The 17,641-nt window shown below is 38.5% G+C and overlaps 2 protein-coding genes across 2 annotated transcripts; both read left to right on the forward strand.

Moving 5' to 3' along the window:
- Positions 1 to 1,851: 1,851 nt before the first annotated feature.
- On the forward strand, positions 1,852 to 6,792 carry selenop2 (selenoprotein P2). Its single transcript, XM_042498119.1, is given in 6 exon segments — positions 1,852 to 1,935; positions 2,870 to 3,127; positions 3,970 to 4,182; positions 4,738 to 4,846; positions 5,746 to 5,992; positions 5,995 to 6,792. Coding segments are annotated over 5 exon segments (858 nt in total). The 5' UTR covers positions 1,852 to 1,935; positions 2,870 to 2,900; the 3' UTR covers positions 6,057 to 6,792.
- Positions 6,793 to 7,474: 682 nt separating this feature from the next.
- elovl8a (ELOVL fatty acid elongase 8a) lies at positions 7,475 to 13,234 on the forward strand. The gene is made up of 8 exons (XM_042498330.1): positions 7,475 to 7,480; positions 9,420 to 9,486; positions 9,599 to 9,786; positions 10,717 to 10,797; positions 11,291 to 11,347; positions 11,519 to 11,633; positions 11,730 to 11,857; positions 13,064 to 13,234. Exons 1-8 carry the CDS (start codon positions 7,475 to 7,477, stop codon positions 13,232 to 13,234), a joined length of 813 nt encoding a protein of 270 aa, XP_042354264.1.
- Positions 13,235 to 17,641: the final 4,407 nt, after the last annotated feature.

Genomic DNA, 17,641 nt, shown 5'->3' on the forward strand with positions numbered 1-17,641 from the left:
TAGGTTACAAAGAATAAAATGGCAAAATTTAAATGCTGTATACAGGTTAGTAAAGACTGTCAAGTGTAGCTTGACAGACTATGTGCATGCAGTAAAGTTAAAATCAGCTTCTTTGACCAACAACAAAACTCGCCTCAGCTATAGTCTGTCATTGTGACTTTGTTGTGCATATTGCTGATTGATTTTGGCCCCTTGCCTCTTTCAAAAGTGCAACCATGGTTTTGTTTGTCTCATGGTGGCATTCACCTCCACACAGTCAGGAGCATGAGTCATGTATAGTAAAGTAAATACACTCAGCAATGAGATCGATGTCATGTACAAGAAGTTCTTCGGATGGTAAATAAGAGTGTACTCTTGGCTCTCAGGACGCTGGTGCTTTGAACTGAACAGAAACGAGCATGACCCACTAATGACGATGCAAACATGCATTATAGTTTGGCCTACTATCATGCTAACATTTGCTAAATAACAATGAATATAGCACTGGCAGCTGAGGCAGATGGGAACGTCATTAGTTGTGCAGGTATTTTTCATAAACCAAATATTAGGCCAATTAAAATTTGGAGCTGATGATGGCATTAGATCAGGGATGACAGAAGGCCACAAGGCCAGTTTTAACAGTCCCAAAGAGGTATGGAGTATGCATGGGCGGTTTTTGGATTCCCATGTTCCTACCCTGACACTTTTTTTGATCAGAGCTCTTCTTGTTGCTTTTTTTGTTATGCACTCTGATACCATATTTTCATCGCTATTCATTAGGGTTTATTCTCTGGGACCATGAGTGTCTGTTGATGTGCTCATACTGACGTAGATTTTGAGATATTTTACTGGATAAGGGAAGGCTGTGACTGGATGGCGGTGTAATAAAAAGTGAGAGGTACAGTACATGGAAGTCATTAGGCTTCATCATTTGGGCACCAAAGACATCTGTACCAAATTTCATGGCTGTCAATACCAAGGGCATAGGTTTCGTTTTAACATTGGGTGACACCCACATCCACATAACCATATGAAACAGGGGTTTGGGGGTCCTCTGCCACTAACTTTTTGAGCATCAAACACTAAATGTCCTGCATGCTGGTGAATTTTTATGCACCAATTTGTGCATTTTCTGCATCAGTTAATAGTGTAAATGGCATTGATTTTGTCCAAATAAAAGTCCTAAAGTTACATCCATGTTTTCACTGAAATACATTAGGGGTGTGTCCATTGCCTCCTCCTCAAAATCTACACCTATGATCCATCCAATAGCTGCTTAGATATTTCACAATTTTGGTGACCCAGGTGACCAAGAGCAGCTAATAGCATGGCTAAAATAATGAAAAAGCCTAAATTGATAACAGCAGTACAGGAACACCCTGGTGGAAACAGTGCTGCTCTACATCAATCTTTAAAAAAATGATCAGATTGAAGAGATGTTGCACTGATTCCTCTCTAGAATAATACTTGAAAATAAGTCAGTATGAATAAACAAAATAACTTCAAATTCAAATGTACAGGTGATGGGCATAACATTCTGACAAATGCTGGAGATGTCCTGGGAATTTAAGGTGCCGAGCATAAATCACGATACCTCACTTTGTGTCCGGCTGAGGATCTTTGTTGGGTAATTCTTTCTCCCCTTTACCTGCTTTTCATGTTGGCATGTCAAAATTCATGCTATGCAAAAGGCCCAGTGGTTAATTGGTATTGGACATATTATGAAATATAAACTACAAACAACACTGATGATTTAGACACTTTCAAGTTAAAATCCTGTGACAACAAGGGTGTTAACTATATTCTCTCTCCCTCTCTCTCCCTTTTACTGTCTTTCTCTCCCTCTGTCTGTCTGTTTAATTTGGGGGAAGTGCTTAGTCAACCCCACAGGCTTTAAAAACAACAGGGGTTTACTGCCCATGTTTATGTGGGTCACAGGACAGAGAGTGGACAGAGGTAAGTTTGGACAGTGTTTCTTTTTGGGCTCATGTGTGTTAATAACTGTATGTCTTTTATTTTGACAGGCAAATTATAAATATGTTACTAATTGTATTTGATTTTTTGAAATGACTTTTTGTTTTGCATTATGCGTGTAATTTATTTTCTCTACTTAAATGTTTCAAAATACTCAATCAATTTTAAGGTTTGTGATTGCACTTTTATCCACTTAATATAATTTGAATTCGGCAGGTAGCTACTGCTTATGTGACATGCAAATGCCATACAGTTACTGTTGCATTTGGGTTGTTTTCCATACCTTCATTAGGTTAAATTTGCAATTTCACATATTAAACTTTACTTCATTTTACACTGACTGCCAAAAGGGCACATTAATCTGTTTGTGCAGACAGTTTGGACGTCACCGTGGCTGTAAATATCTCTGTCCCAGCCGCTCTTTGTCTCTCCGTGGTCAGCCTGTCTGTCCCATTTGCCCCTGACATTCTTGTGTCCGTTGGCTGTTTACCCCATAATAAAGTCTTTTTGTAGATTATCTCCACATGCGATGAGAGAGACAATGAGGGTTTACTCTTTTAATTATTTGGGGATCAGACTGACTGGACATTTGGTTCAGAGCAGGGGGAAACCTGCCAAAGACTGACCCTGCTTTTCGTCCCACACTGTGCACGTGCTGCCCTGCTGTTGTCAGTCTGATTGTAATTATATATAATTTAGAAGCTTTTTTAGAAGTTTTGTGAAGATCTATGACTGATAATGACTCATCTTAACTGACTTTATAACTTTTCTGCCTTTGTATTTCTGCTTAATTACATGCATGTGCCAAAAATATGATTTATTAATGTTTAAAGGGCTATATGTATCACCTGTGTGACAATGTACAAAGTGTCTCTTGGTCAAAGTAACATGGAGTATTTCATGCCGTCCTCACCAGATAGACAGAGTCCAGCCATAGAAGAGGGACCATGCGCTCTCTTTGGTCTCTGTGGCTCTTCATGGCCCTGCCGGGGCTGCTGTGGGCCTCACATGTCACTCTGATGGTGGAGGGGGACAATGACGCCTCCAGGATCTGCAAACCCGCCCCCAACTGGACAATTAAGGGGAGCTCACCCATGCAAGGGCTGCTGGGAAATGTGGTTGTAGTGGCGCTACTGAAGGCCAGCTGACAGTTCTGTCTCACACAGGCCTCCAAGTAAGAAAACAGACTCACGTTTGATTTTTCATGATCATAAATGCAAACATTAAGGTAATTCTTATTATGACAAAATTAAAAAGCTTTTTATTTTCATTTATGATCAAAATCTTAAACCCTTTGGAAGCTAATAAAGCTGTCTTGATTTCATTCAAAAACATGGGAAAAAGGCGATGAGCAATGAAAGAAGAAATTAAATCACAAAAATAGCAAGAAATTAGTAAAGTAGTACAAGAAAAATTGCTGAAAATAACCAAAAAAAAAAAAAAGAAAAAAGAATGGAAAATAAACAAACAAGACTTTAAAAGGCGCTTTATAAAACACATAATAATATGTATCTAATTATGTAATCATGATAATTGTATTTACAGTTTTTCCCTAGATTTTTTCCCTCTATTTATTTAAAGCTTTTTAAAAAGCTATGCAATTTGTGGAACATTTCTTACTAAGTTGCTCATTGCCTTTTGTCCCATGTTTTTGAAAGAAATAACAACACAGTGGTTAAGTGGCTATGGTTACACAGCTCTTATATATGAATTAAACCCACCAGGTTCAAAATCAAAAATTATAGAAAACCCTGATTTTCTCTGTCCTCTGCCTGTTACATTGCATTATCATTCATGGGAATTATTCCATACTTTGAAATTTGGGCATTAGTCTGGATTAATGCGTCATAACTTAATGTCCCTCAGGTGAAACATTATGTTACTGTACATGCAGGAATGATGTGTGTATATTAAGTCATAATACCAGTCAACAAGTCATCAGTTCGTGGCAGTTTTTTTTCTGTAATCTGCTTTTTCCATTAGCATTCTTGAGTTTCTCTTTCTATCCCTCTGTAGGATCGGAGGCCTGCGTGACAAGCTGAACCGCAGCAACATAACAGACGTGTCTTTCATGATAGTAAATGAGCGGGAGCCTCATTCCAGAGCGATGTACTGGGAGCTGAAGAGAAGAGCGCCCCCTGGGGTTCCTGTTTACCAGCAGACTCCTTTTCAGGAAGACGTGTGGGAGGCTCTGGATGGGGACAAAGATGACTTCTTGGTCTATGATAGGTCAGGCCTGCTGATCGCATATAAATTATTTTATGCCACAACCCCAGTAATTAACTCTTTGTTTGAGTGCAAACATAAAATGCATAGAATATTAGTCCTCACAACCTTGGATTACCAGTTTTTGAATGACCAACATCTGAATTCTAACACAAGGGCTTTGTCTGTTACTTCAGATAATTTTTAGAGGTATAAAGCGGGACTGTTATCACCTATTTAACATTTGGAGGGTGCCACTGTCACCTTTTGTGACTCAGCCCTTAAGGGTTTGGTGGTCTTGTGGGAATTGCCCTCAGGAGAAACTTAACGGCTAAACACACCATTTTACAGCAACGTGAAACAAAATCTTAGCATTCTCAAAGTTTGATGACTGACTTCCATTTTCGGGAGCCAGCATATGATTGAGCATCACACGGGATATGTACACACTCTAAGTCATGTTTTTAATGACACACTATACTATGTCTCTTTTTAATTATCTTTTTTTATGACATACCAACAGTTTACAAAAACTATAACAATTGACAGCCATATATTCTCTCTCTCATTTTTCTCCAGGTGTGGCCTGCTCACCTTCCACATAGTGTTGCCTTACAGTTACCTGCATTACATCTACGTCGAGGCTGCAATCAGAGCCACTTATCATAAAAACATCTGCAACTGCACTGTGAGTATTCACAAAACACACAAATAGCTGTGAATATTAAAACATTCATTCACAAGTGATTTTCAGTGTTTTGTAAGAATTACTTTCTCATTTATAATGAAAAAGAAAAGTCATATGCCCCTGTAAAGATCCGCTGTGTGGGATTTGGGGGGATACATTGGCAGAAATGGAATATAATATAAAACAAAGTAACAATCGATATGTTTCCGTAACCTTAGAATGAGTGGTTTATATTTTCAAAGGGACTGGGTCATAGTCCATGGAGTCTGCTGTGTTCCATTCTACAGTAGCCCAGAATGGACAAACCAAACACTGGCTTCAGGACCATTTTCCCATCTGCCACTGCAGCCCCTCTGCAAGAAGAATGTTAAAAATGTGAAATTGCTGTATTCAGTATTTAACGCACTTTAAACCGCCTGGTCCATTTGTTTTGGAGTGGAGGGGACCTCACAGATAATTTGGGTCACTAAAAACCTCCTGAACTATGAACACTGAAGAAAACCTAAGAGGAAGCTCACGTTTGGCACATGGGAGAAGTTTCAGCTGATTGCAATCTGCACCCACTAAATCCCATGAATTCTACACACTGCTCATTTAAATCAAGGATGCACTTATCAATATTTTTATATAACAATAGTTAACATTACTCCGCAGCAGGCAACTGATAACAGTTAAAAAACCCAACAACAAACCAACACAAACAAAAAAAACCTCAGAAAAACCTACTGTACACTACCTGTTCAGCACCAAACAGAAGGCAGGGGAACACAGTGGAGCATTTCACATCATTTTGTCGCAGCTGTAGGTTGCCATAGCAAACAATAAAAAAAAAACTGGAAATACTGCAGTTTTAAACTACAAAAACAGAATAAAATTAGAATGTACTTTCTCTTTTCCAGGCTGATTCTACTTCACCAAGTGACAACTATACAATTACAGTTCAGCCAGATGATGAGGTGGAAGAAACGGCTCCCGTGGTGACTCATCACCACAGCCATCATCCTCACGATCATAATCCTCACCATCACCCTCTTCATCCCCACAACCACACCGATCAGCCCCAACGGCACCATCGGCACGAAATAATTCACAATAAAACTCTTCATTCCAGTCGTCCTCATCAGCACCAGCATCCTCAGCATCATCATCCCACCATCATCATCAGCATCATCAGCAGCAGCATGGCAACCACAGTGATTACGATAAATAGGAAATAGGATGCCAGTGAAATAACTAGTGTTTTTACTTGCTTTTTTTCTCTTTAGAACAGGTCTATATTTGGTGTTTTACTTTCAGTGAAGTGTTTTACTTTGACAGCAGCAGTTCACTGAGCAGCTGAGTCGGTTTAAGTGGTAATCAGATTGAGGTTTCTCTGCGAGCATCTTCACATCTCACTCATCTGATTGGATAATGTAGCCATGCTCCTCTGTCTCCTCCCATTAATGAAGTCTGCAGTGTAAAACCTGCCTGCAGGAGGCTGTAGATGGATGTGTGTGGAGAGACTGGATGGAGTGATGGTTATGTTACCCACACAGAGTCAGAGGATGTTGTACACTGCTGCTGAGACAACCTCAGTCTGATTACCGTCCAAACCTTTCCCCACCAGTTCAGTTTCTGCGTGTGTCGGTCCTGTCTCGTACAGGATCTGGGAGTGTTATGCTGTGCTATTACATCACTTTGTATATATAACAAGCACTGTGCTTTATTCATTTGAAAGTGTGCAAGCATTTGGGGAATAGTCTAATAAAGAGTAGTACATGACATCCATTTAAATTACACCAGCAAAAGTGATATATTTCACCTATACTGCACTTGATTAACATACTGGTCATTGATCCGTTTTGCATATTTGCTGTGGATTTATTACTTTACTTCTAATTAATTACATGAATGTAGAGTGAGCCTTTAGGTTGCTGTTCTGCAATAAAAGAAATATTTATACACTGTTTGTTTGTAGGAGTCTTAAAAAGCATTAAATCATGTGTACATTTTTGTATGGGATTTTAAAGAACTGGCAAGCAGTGTGTTGGAAAAGGCCAGTTATTATAGAAGCCCATTTCCACCAGTCTGATACAAAAAAAGATAATGAGCTCTTCAAAATAATGAGCTATTATTTCACAATAATGAGTTACTATCACAAAATGAGTTATTGTCTCAAAAAACAAAGTGAGTATCTCACAATAATGAGATTGAATCTTAAAATTATGAGTTAATATCTCAAAATGACATTAACATCTCAAAAATTATGAGTAACTCACAATAATGAATTAGTATCTCACAATAATGAGTTAGTATCTCAACGTGATAAGCTAGTATCTGAAAGTACAGTAATAAGTCATTACTCTGAGAGAGTTTTTTTTTATATATTAACTCAGTATTTTGGGAAAGGTTTTTTTTGGACAACTTCATTCTGAACAACACAGTAACGGGGATTTAGAAGGCAGGCACTTGACCTGCGATGCTAGAATAAAGGAACACACTGCCATATGTCACGCTGGACACACACGCACACACACAAACACAGAGAGCAGGTGGATTACCTCAGTGCTGCTTAACACATCGCAGAGATGCAGCATGCTTTTTACTGAGGAGAGCTGAGGAGGAAAAATCCAAACAGACACCATCACTATGAAGGTAAGATCACGTTGAGATGATGTCCTTTCATAGAGAAAGAGCTTTTAACTCAAACTATAAGTATGTGGTGATTCTTGAAATTCTTGCTGTTAAATGTGAGTAATACAACAGAAAGTTTGTCTGTCGTCATTTCTTATGATTACCTGCATGCAGGTACTAAACACCCCACTCAATAAACAGTCCAGTGTTGGATTTGTATTCTGTCTGCTGTTACAGCTTCTTGTCTTGAACAGTTTTCTTTAGATTTCAATGTAGCAATGCAGTAGTTGCTAAACTGAGTCGATAAAACGCAGCAGTTTCTAGAAGCCTGGCCATGTTGAGGATTTTCCTCAGTAAATCCCAACGAGGAGGCTCCTGCAGGAGCTAAACTACTTATCCCTGTCCACACAGCCTGCGGCTTCTACCAATACAGTAATTAATGCTTTCACTGACATTCTGAGGTGGAGCGTTCAACATGGACAGAAAAATATCTATTTAAGCTTGCTCTTTTAAAATACTTTCTTCCTAGAAATGATGGGATTACAGGACAATGATCCACTGTGAGATGTTTAGTTAGAGGCTTACTGAAGCAGGGATGTTCTTTCTGCTTCTTTCCCCCTGTGTAAACATTCACAACCCTCCCTAACCAAAACAGCTGAATATATTATATTTGATCATTACTATTAGAATTAATCTATTTAAACATTCAAACATGTCATTTGTAAATGTTTATCTCCCCAAATGCTGTTTTCAATTACTATTATTATTATTATTTTTTTTTTTAATTTTATTTACCTCTAAGTTAATTGAATTCAAATGTAATTCAAATTCAAAAATATCTAGTTGTTAAGAATAATAATAATAAAAAAGAGGCAAAAATAACCTTAAAGGCATAGAGAATAAAACTGGTCAGATGTTTAAACATATCTTTTGGAAATTTTTATCTCCCCAAATGCTATTTTTAGAGCTTTTGTTTTTATTAGAAAATTGTCTTTGCCTATAAATTAATTCAGTGCAAATATAATTCAGATAAAAACATTTTTATTGTAAATAACAACAACAACAACAACAACAACAACAACAACAACAACAACAACAATAATAATAGTAATGATAATAATAATAATAATAATAATAATAATAATAATATTTAAAAGTGGAACTATTTAAAAAGAGGCCAAATTATCTTTAAAGGTACAAGGTAGATTTATTTTTAATTTTTCTTGAACATGGTTTAAGAAGAAATTAAATTAAAGTTGACCCTAAATCCTGCTACATTTTAAAGGCACATCGAATGTCATACGTGTAATATGTGTATAATTCTAGCATACTAAACTGGTCATTAATAATAAATTCCACCCAAATTCCTAGAGACATAACAAAAGACTATTGAAATTTCAACATTTACAGACCAATACTGGACCAAAATTTAGCTGATTAATGCACCAATACCACAAGGGGGAGCTCGAGTCCTGGTAAAAGACACAAAGCACATGCAAACTCAGCTTTATCTGAAACTCACTTAAAAGGAAGATAGAGGAGAGTAAAATGTAACGTTTTGTTATGAGCTTCCATCTGTAAGCACTAGATGTCAGCACTGTCCTTTGGTAATCGTATGTGGAAACCCTGTCGTCCACATTAGGCAGCCGTTCATCAAGGGGATTATTAGTTATTATCTATTAGCAGGAGATACGTTTGGATTAGTGAACATAATCCTTCAAGTATAATCCAGATCATCTCTGGGTGATTTAATCAAATTTGCAGAAGTGTGTTAGTCGTTGTTTTTAAGTACTTTTTCCCCAATTGCACTGTACATGAAATACTTTTCCTCCTTCAGACACGTTTCATGACTATATCTTCCATTTCTGGCTTTGAGGGATATTATTGCAGTTGCACCAATGCTATTTTCATATTCTGTACTTACTAACTGATCAAAGTTGCTCTTGCTCATCCATCTCAGGGTTTTCAGAATATCACCATGTGGCAGAAATTTCAATTATTCTACCTAGGAATTCTGGGAAATGGAGGCAAGTCTTTGTTGTCACCTCACTGGTGTAATTACCCACATATTTCAGTGATCCTTTGTTAGATATCTGTGTTGTCTGATCTTTGTTTTTCTCTTGCTTTCTCTCTGTGCAGACAAGAGGACTGACAACTGGCCGCTGGTCTACTCTCCTGTGCCAATCAGCTGCATCTTTCTGTGCTACCTGCTCATTATATGGGTGGGACCAAAGCTGATGGCGAAAAGACAGCCAGTCAACCTTAAACTCATCCTGATAGTTTACAACTTCGCCATGGTCTGCCTATCTGCATACATGTTCTATGAGGTACTACTGTGCTGAACTGAGCTTATGTTAGGGTTGTATGTAGATGGTAAGCTGTGTCAGTATGTGGGGTTTTCTAATGTTTGCATGTCATCGACCTCTAAACAGTTGCTGACTGGTAGAACGAAAGGAACAACTGGATCACGATCATCTAAGCTGGTGTGAGAGGTTGTAAGATATGGAACAAAAATGGCTGCAAAAAGTTGTATCCCCTTTAGAATTCAGAACTTGACATTTTTCTGGTGCTTCTGGTGCCACAACAACAGATCAAATGACTATAAGCTGGTTTCCATTACCCTCAAATTAAGAACACTGAAATTGCAAATTTAAAATATGCCTAATGGAAACACCTAAATTTAAAAAAAACCAAACAAACCCTAAAACACTCACATGAGGTGGCATTTCAGGTGATTCATAAAAGCCATTTTTACATAACGCTATGGCTGTGTGCTTGTCGGTAGGATTTGGCTCCCTCGGGCATGATGCCGCAGGCGCAACATGACGTGTTATTGCATCGCACAACTTTTCAAAACTTGAGTGGATCATCTGGAAGTTTTTTAATTATATATTTAAAAATCACATTACAAAAAAATGTTTTTTTAAGCATCTTCTTGATGTCATTTATTTTTTTACATTTTTCTTTTTCTAAATTCATTTTTTCCTTTTACAGTCCTTTCCCTGTAACTTTTTAGTAATTTCTTGCTATTTTTCAGGGGGGCATTTCTTGTTAAGTTGCTTGTTGCCTTCTTCAAATGTTTAAAAAAACAATTTGAGTCAAAGGGTATCACAGAGTTATCGTGCCGTGTCAATCGTGGGAGTCATCAGTCATACAGGACGTGATTACAGACAATTTTTGTATGAGAAAAATGGGATGAAAGGTCACAGTGCTGATTGAGAAACAGCACAGATGACAAGCAGCTTTTGTTTTTCCAGTTCACAGCCTCTGCCTGGTTGGCCAAATACAGTCTGCTGTGCCAGCCAGTCGACTACAGTGACAGCCCACTGGCCATGAGGGTAAATCTTTTCACTACATCGTACTGTATCCAATAATTTCCTCATAAAGCTCCACTTTGGAATGAATTATGTGTCGATATACATAAGTTTTAGTGGACTATAAATTGATGACAAAAATTACCTCACAAAACATCAATGTGTATCCTAAAATTACAGCTCAATACTTTAAAATTCCTTTAAATAATGTGAAAACTTTTTTTTATGAGTAATTAATTCAAAACGTGTGTTCATAAATACAGTTATTAAAACACTTAAAAATGTCTTTGAGATAATGTGAAAAACTTTACTTACATTTTTATTTACTGTATTTATGAACACGTTTTTAAGTTGATGTACAAGTAAAAGTTAATCATGATTATGAACACAGGTGATTCCTCATTAAATTATATTTTTGCAACTAATTTTCTCACATTATTTTAATTTTTAATTTTTATTTCATTTTATTTTGTGAGTGTTTAAAGTGTAGTAACATATGTTTCACCCTGTTGAACAGATGGCCAGAGTGTGCTGGTGGTTTTACTTCTCTAAAGTCATAGAGCTTAGTGATACCGTAAGTATGAAAGAAATATATATTGAGTTAATTTGTTAGTATAAACTTAAAATATCTATAGCAATGTTTTTGGGAACATGCTCACCTGTGCATGTATTTTGTACCTGCTCTGCCTCCATGAATGAACACATTGCTGCAGGACCTCACTATATGCTTGGCTTTGTGTTTCAGATATTTTTCATCCTGAGGAAGAAGAACAGTCAGCTGACCTTCCTTCACGTCTACCATCACGCCACCATGATCTTCAATTGGTGGGCTGGGGTTAAATATGTGGCTGGTGGCCAGTGTGAGTAGACGTCAAATTTAACAAAATCTACAAATAATGAATCATTTAGTGAAAAACCTACATTTTTAGGCACTCTTTCTGTGCATCTGTCCACAGCTTTCCTGATTGGCCTGATCAATTCCCTGGTCCATGTAGTGATGTATCTGTACTACGGCCTGGCAGCTTTGGGACCGAGCATGTCCAAATACCTCTGGTGGAAGCGCTACCTCACCACCCTGCAGCTGGTCAGTATTTGCCTCACTGGCCACTTTGTGCATGTGTTGCTTCTAAAAACTAAATTTCCTTTCTATTTTTTTATTTTAGGATGTTATCACTTATCAAATTACTATTGTTGTCACTAGGAAAGAGCCACTTTAATATGTTAATGTAGCCAAAATGCTCCTGGGATCATCTCTGTGGTTAATTTTGGTGATTAGTCCTCTTTTAGGTTTTAGCATCATCTGCATGAACATTTTGGACTTTTTTATCAAAGAAAGTCTGTAGCTGCACCTGTAACATAAAGACAATTAGGCATTTTTTGAATAAGCATCCTGTGAAACTATGGTGTTACCAGTATTGAAGAACATTGGCAAGCCTTTCCTTGTATATGTAAACGCCTGTTTGGACTGGTATATGTCCAAAAAAAAACCAACTATCCAAGCATGTTCCATGAGCTCTAAGTATTCAAGTTTAGCAAGCCTGACGTGAGGCCTCCGGCTTTGTTAGTTATGGTTCTGATTGGCTGTTGGCATAACTAAACAGATTAGCAGCACTGATGCTCCTCAACTAACTACTGGACCATCTGTTTTCCTCTCATAGCGTTGGTTAGGTAACAATGCATTCTGTAGGGTTTTCTGTTCCTCTGTATGGCTGCAGAATATATAGGTCAGTATGGTGGCTGACTGCCATTATGTAACACTAATTGTACTGACCTTAGAGGTGACCCCCAAGCCTCTATTAACAGTTGGCTTCACAATTTGGTAAACTGAAGTTGAGACAGTTGAGTTGACTGGAGAGTACATTTCTCTCTCTCTCTCTCTCTCTCTGTGTGTGTGTGTGTGTGTGTGTGTAGACGCACAATGTCAATCATGTTCATTTATACGCATCCTGCTGGCGCCCTGAATTCTATTGCAGCTCTATGAAACATATGGATATTAGTGCACAGTACATGTTATGATACTGTGAGCTAATATCCTAAGAATCAGCGGCTCACAAATAACATTACGCCCTTAACATGTGTTTCATTTTGGTTAAAAAATACATGTTTATGTCTTTATACATGTCTTCGTGTTCAAATAGGTTTTGCTCTGTTTTTTTGGGTGTCTGTTCACCAATCTCAGTGGTCAGGTTGAGGTCACTTGCTTTTTATTTCATTAAGGGCTTAGATAATCCACCTTTCAATCTCTCTCTCTCTGTCTCCTTTTTCTCCTGTATCTGTGTATGTCTCCTAGCTCCAGTTCTTCATAGTAACCATCCACACCACCTACAACCTATTTGCTGACTGTGACTTCCCTGACTCCATGAATATGGTCGTGTGTGCCTACTCTCTCAGCCTCATCGCCCTCTTCAGCAACTTCTACTACCAAAGCTACCTCACCAAGAAGAACACCAAGGAGACATAGAGAGAGAAAAAGAAGCTCTAAAATAATAAGACAGAAAAGATCTAAATGGAACAATTTGGAAACAGGAAGCAGTACAAAACAGGCAAAGGAGAGGGAATGGAAAAAGCCATTTTTTCTTTGTTTATACTGATGACCTCATGTTAATTGTGCTATGGGAAGTACTGCTTGATTTCTTACATGTGCAAAATATATATGACAACAACATTTTGTGTTATGATATATTTGTGTCTTAAACACACACACATAGATTTGTTTACTATACTTATGAGGGCCTTCCATTTACCACATTCATTCATTCATTCTGTTCATTCATCCAGTGAAAACCCACAAACACTCAACTCACATCAACCCTTCTTTTATCACTCCCTTCCCCCAGCTGCTAATAGATGAGACTTCCTAATCGCCATTTGGGTCGCTTTATTCTTCTCTTTCTCCCATTGGCTGGTAGTCACAGCCAATCAGCTGTTGGCTGCCATTAGCTCTGTATCCCCATTCATTCCTCCTCTTTTTAGATAAGGGTCCCCCTCCCCAGTTTCTAGCATTTAATCTCTCTTACCAATACGGTAACCACAGCCCACACAACCCCCCAGGTTCCATCTGTCATGATGCAGAAGTATAATTGCCTGAGACCAGCGGTCCCTTCCACTCCCCCTTGTGGACAGAAATGAAAAAGACTGACTCAATTAACCATATCCGCTTTCCTTACACTATATTCCTCCTGCCATCATCACTTATTCCCAATCTGTTCTCTATCTATATATCTATACTTTTATCTCTCGCAGCATATTGGCTTTGACTGTGCTCTGTTCCAAACTCAACAGGGGGCGGACAGAATAACAGAACGCTACATGAAAAAGCACTTTGAAGTGACTAAATCAAAGTTTGCGAGGCAGCTACTCAGGCGAGTCATTTTAATAGCAATCAGCACAATGTGGCAGCCTGACGAATTTCAGAGAATCATCCCTTTACATGTAAGTTTTTCAAAGTAACTCGAAACAATTTACAAAGAAAACAGAAGCCAAACTAATGCTTTCAAAAGAGGATGTTTTATCACTTGGTAAAATGAAAACTGTTAAAAAGTACAAGGAAGGGGTGCTACATGCCAATATAATGATGCACTGGAAACAACTGAATTAAATCACAACATCTTTTACACTTAAAAATGGCACACAGAGCTTTTTCCACACTGTGCACAGTTTCTATATCTTACTACAGAATAAAGTGTAACTAATAACATTAATGAGAACAATGTGCCAGTAATGTGCTTCAGTTTGAAACCTGGATAAAGATCAGTTTTCTTTTGCTGCTTTTTAGATGCCTTTTTTAAAGTATTTAAACCTTTGAACCCTGAGCAAACTGGTGCGATTTCTTTCAAAAACAGGTGAAAAAGACTATGAGCAACTTGGTAAGAAATGTTCTACAAATTGCAAGAAATTAGTAGATCAGTAGTGCTATAAAAGAGATAACTGACATTTTTAAATTGATGTGGTAAGTAACAGGCAGCCAGTGTATATATGCTGGCACAGGAGTAAATAAGAAAAGATCGAAGAGAAATGGAAAGAGGGCAAACTGACTTTGTACTTTTTTTAAAAAAAAAAAAAAAGTGCGAGAGAGAGAGAGAGACATAAAGAGGAAGAGAGGAGGGTGGGGGGCCCACAGGGACTGCTTATGCATAGGGCCCAGAATTTGGTGCTAGGCCCTTGAGGATGCCTGTGTGAAATTCCCATTTATGTGTGACTGACTTTTACAGAAGGAAAAAAAAGAAGACTGCCAGCCATCAAACATGGATTAAAAAAATGCAAGTATTTAAATAAGGAAGGGAGTTCAACAGAAGGATCAACACGTTTTCACTCCAAACTTGTACATGGTGCCGCTCTGTCAGGACCTTCCGAGTCAACCTGTGAAATTTTAGGTACCCTTGTGCATCAACTGTTTAAGCTCTGGATGCCGTTACAGTGATGGCAAGAAATGCACTTGGTGGGATGAAGCAGCACGGTCGCTTTGTTTTCACAACAATGCATTTCAGGCACATGTGACTGGTTTTGCCTGGCTGCATCATCAAGTAATGCCCATGCGCGTTGCATTTGGACACGGCTGCTACCATCCAGCTGTCTGACAGCGTATGATAAAAATGCTGCAGGTTCTGTCTGTTATAATCTGACGCTTCTGTGCGCATTGCATGTGGACACAGAAGGTGTCTTTTGGTGTCACACACTTATCCAAAAGCACCGACAGAGCAGCAATAATTGACGAGTTCCGAATGAGAACAGGTTGGAAGAATACGCACAATATACTTGGATGAGAAAATCTAAATAAAACCTGTGTTTAAAGAAATTTCCACAGGGTAACTTTAATATATGTTAGAATTTATTACTACAGATTTAGCTTATGTTCTTTATTGGCAGATGACGCTCTTCTGAGAGCTGTGTGATGTCTGACACTTGGCTGACATCACAGAGTAAGCATTTTGCAGAATCTGTGTGTGTGTGCATGTGTGTATGTGTGTGTGTGTGTGTGTGTGTGTGTCACTGAGTGCAGCACAGCACCGTATGGCCAGTACTAAAATAACACAGGACACACTTGTGTAGCATTATAAGCCATATTTTGCTGCTGGCAAGTGCTTAATCTGCCCTTCATTTCAACACAAGTGTGATAGGAGCACACACTCACACACACACGCACACACACACACACACACACACACACACACACACACACACACACTCACACACACAGACACACACACAGCTGATTGCCAGAAGCCCATTTAAAGAGTGATGTCCCTCAGCCTCAATGCAGGCATGGCTCCAGGTTGATTACTGCTGAGTGCCGCATGGCTCAGGCTTGACTGACTTCCTGGCATGCAGTTGCTTTGATCAACTTATGATTTTGCAACCAGATGATGGGTTTCATCTTGAATGTTTAGTGAGATATGGTGCTTTTGAGATGATGCCAAGCTTGTTACAGGTGTCACTTACATATTAGCATTTTTCAGCATGTGAATAACTTGATCGGCATGCATGTCAGTTAAAATACTTTAAGCACAAGGAATGAAAAGAAATCGGAGCGCCTGCTGTGCTGTGAACCTGCTTAAATGTGTGATTCCCTAGTCTTGTTTGCGAATGACTTTGTGTCGGTCTCCTTGGTAACCATGTTAGACAGTGTTTGGGCTGCGGTCAGCTCGAGGCAGACTGTAATTAATAATCAGGTTAGGGGGAGAGGATATTGAAGCGCTCTCAAAGCTGCTGCTGCTAACTTCTTAGCTAGTGAGAGGTACAGGGATACACACACTTACACACAAGGACACACACAACCATAATTGTTGATAGTGAGAGAGGTTTGGGAATAAGAGGTTTGTAAGTGTGCTTGAAGGTGAGCCACTGGGTTGTTTCATACAATGAGGGTTAACAAGAGGCTGCGGCAATCTCACCGTGATGGGAGCACACTCAACCAGCAGGCAGGCTAGTGTTAATGAGCCAACCAATCAGCTGGTCTCTCCCTGTCAAGTGTGTGTGTCTCTGTAATTAACAAGCATGAAGCTCTAAGTAGTCGCCAATACAGACTCTTGGACATAAGCAGGTCTTATTCTGAACTCGCTACATTTTAGTAACTCAAGTATGAATCTCATTGGTTTAAAAACATCGATCAGTCACTTGGTCATCTCTTGAGTCCGTGTGTATAAGTGTACTCGTGTGTTTCTTTGTCCTCAACATAAGAAGCCCCATCTGTTGGTGACATCGTCCCCATTTATGGACAATGGGATGAACTCAGTGCCACCTGTATGTTATCAGAGCTACATGGGGGATGTGCCATTTGTCTTGACAGGCATGATTTATGGCTTTTATTGTTTGCTGTGGGTCAGACAATCTCGGACATAAAGAGATTTGATTTGTTAGGCCCCTGGGTTATTACTTAATTTGATTCATATTTGCATGAACCTGACAGTGTAAATTTGCCCTGTTAGCTGATTTGATTTCTGTTACACTTGTCACTTTTTAGCAATGCTAGAGGCGTGGCTACAGTGATGACGACGCCAGTACTATGTTTCCAGGGTCCCAGCAAACAGGAAACTCCCCTACAATATAGGCTAACATTACCTACAAGTTACAAAAATATTTTAAAGAAAATATTTTAATCTAATGTTCAAAGAACGTTTTAAGTATGTTTATTTCTTCAATTAATGTTCCTATAAGGTAAAATGCCGACCAGGATGTAATGTTATAAGTGCAACATTCAGAGAATGTTTTGGTGATCTTAAGATGTGACAAATCATAGTATGTTTTTTTCAGAAAACGTTCCTACAACAACAACGACAACAACAAAAACAACAGAAAACATTTTTTAATATTTTTTGGTGTTTATAGATAATGTTCCTCTAATTTTAAGAAAAACATCCTAGGAACTAAA

Source organism: Plectropomus leopardus, chromosome 12, assembly GCF_008729295.1.
Source record: "Plectropomus leopardus isolate mb chromosome 12, YSFRI_Pleo_2.0, whole genome shotgun sequence".
NCBI lineage: Eukaryota > Metazoa > Chordata > Actinopteri > Perciformes > Serranidae > Plectropomus > Plectropomus leopardus.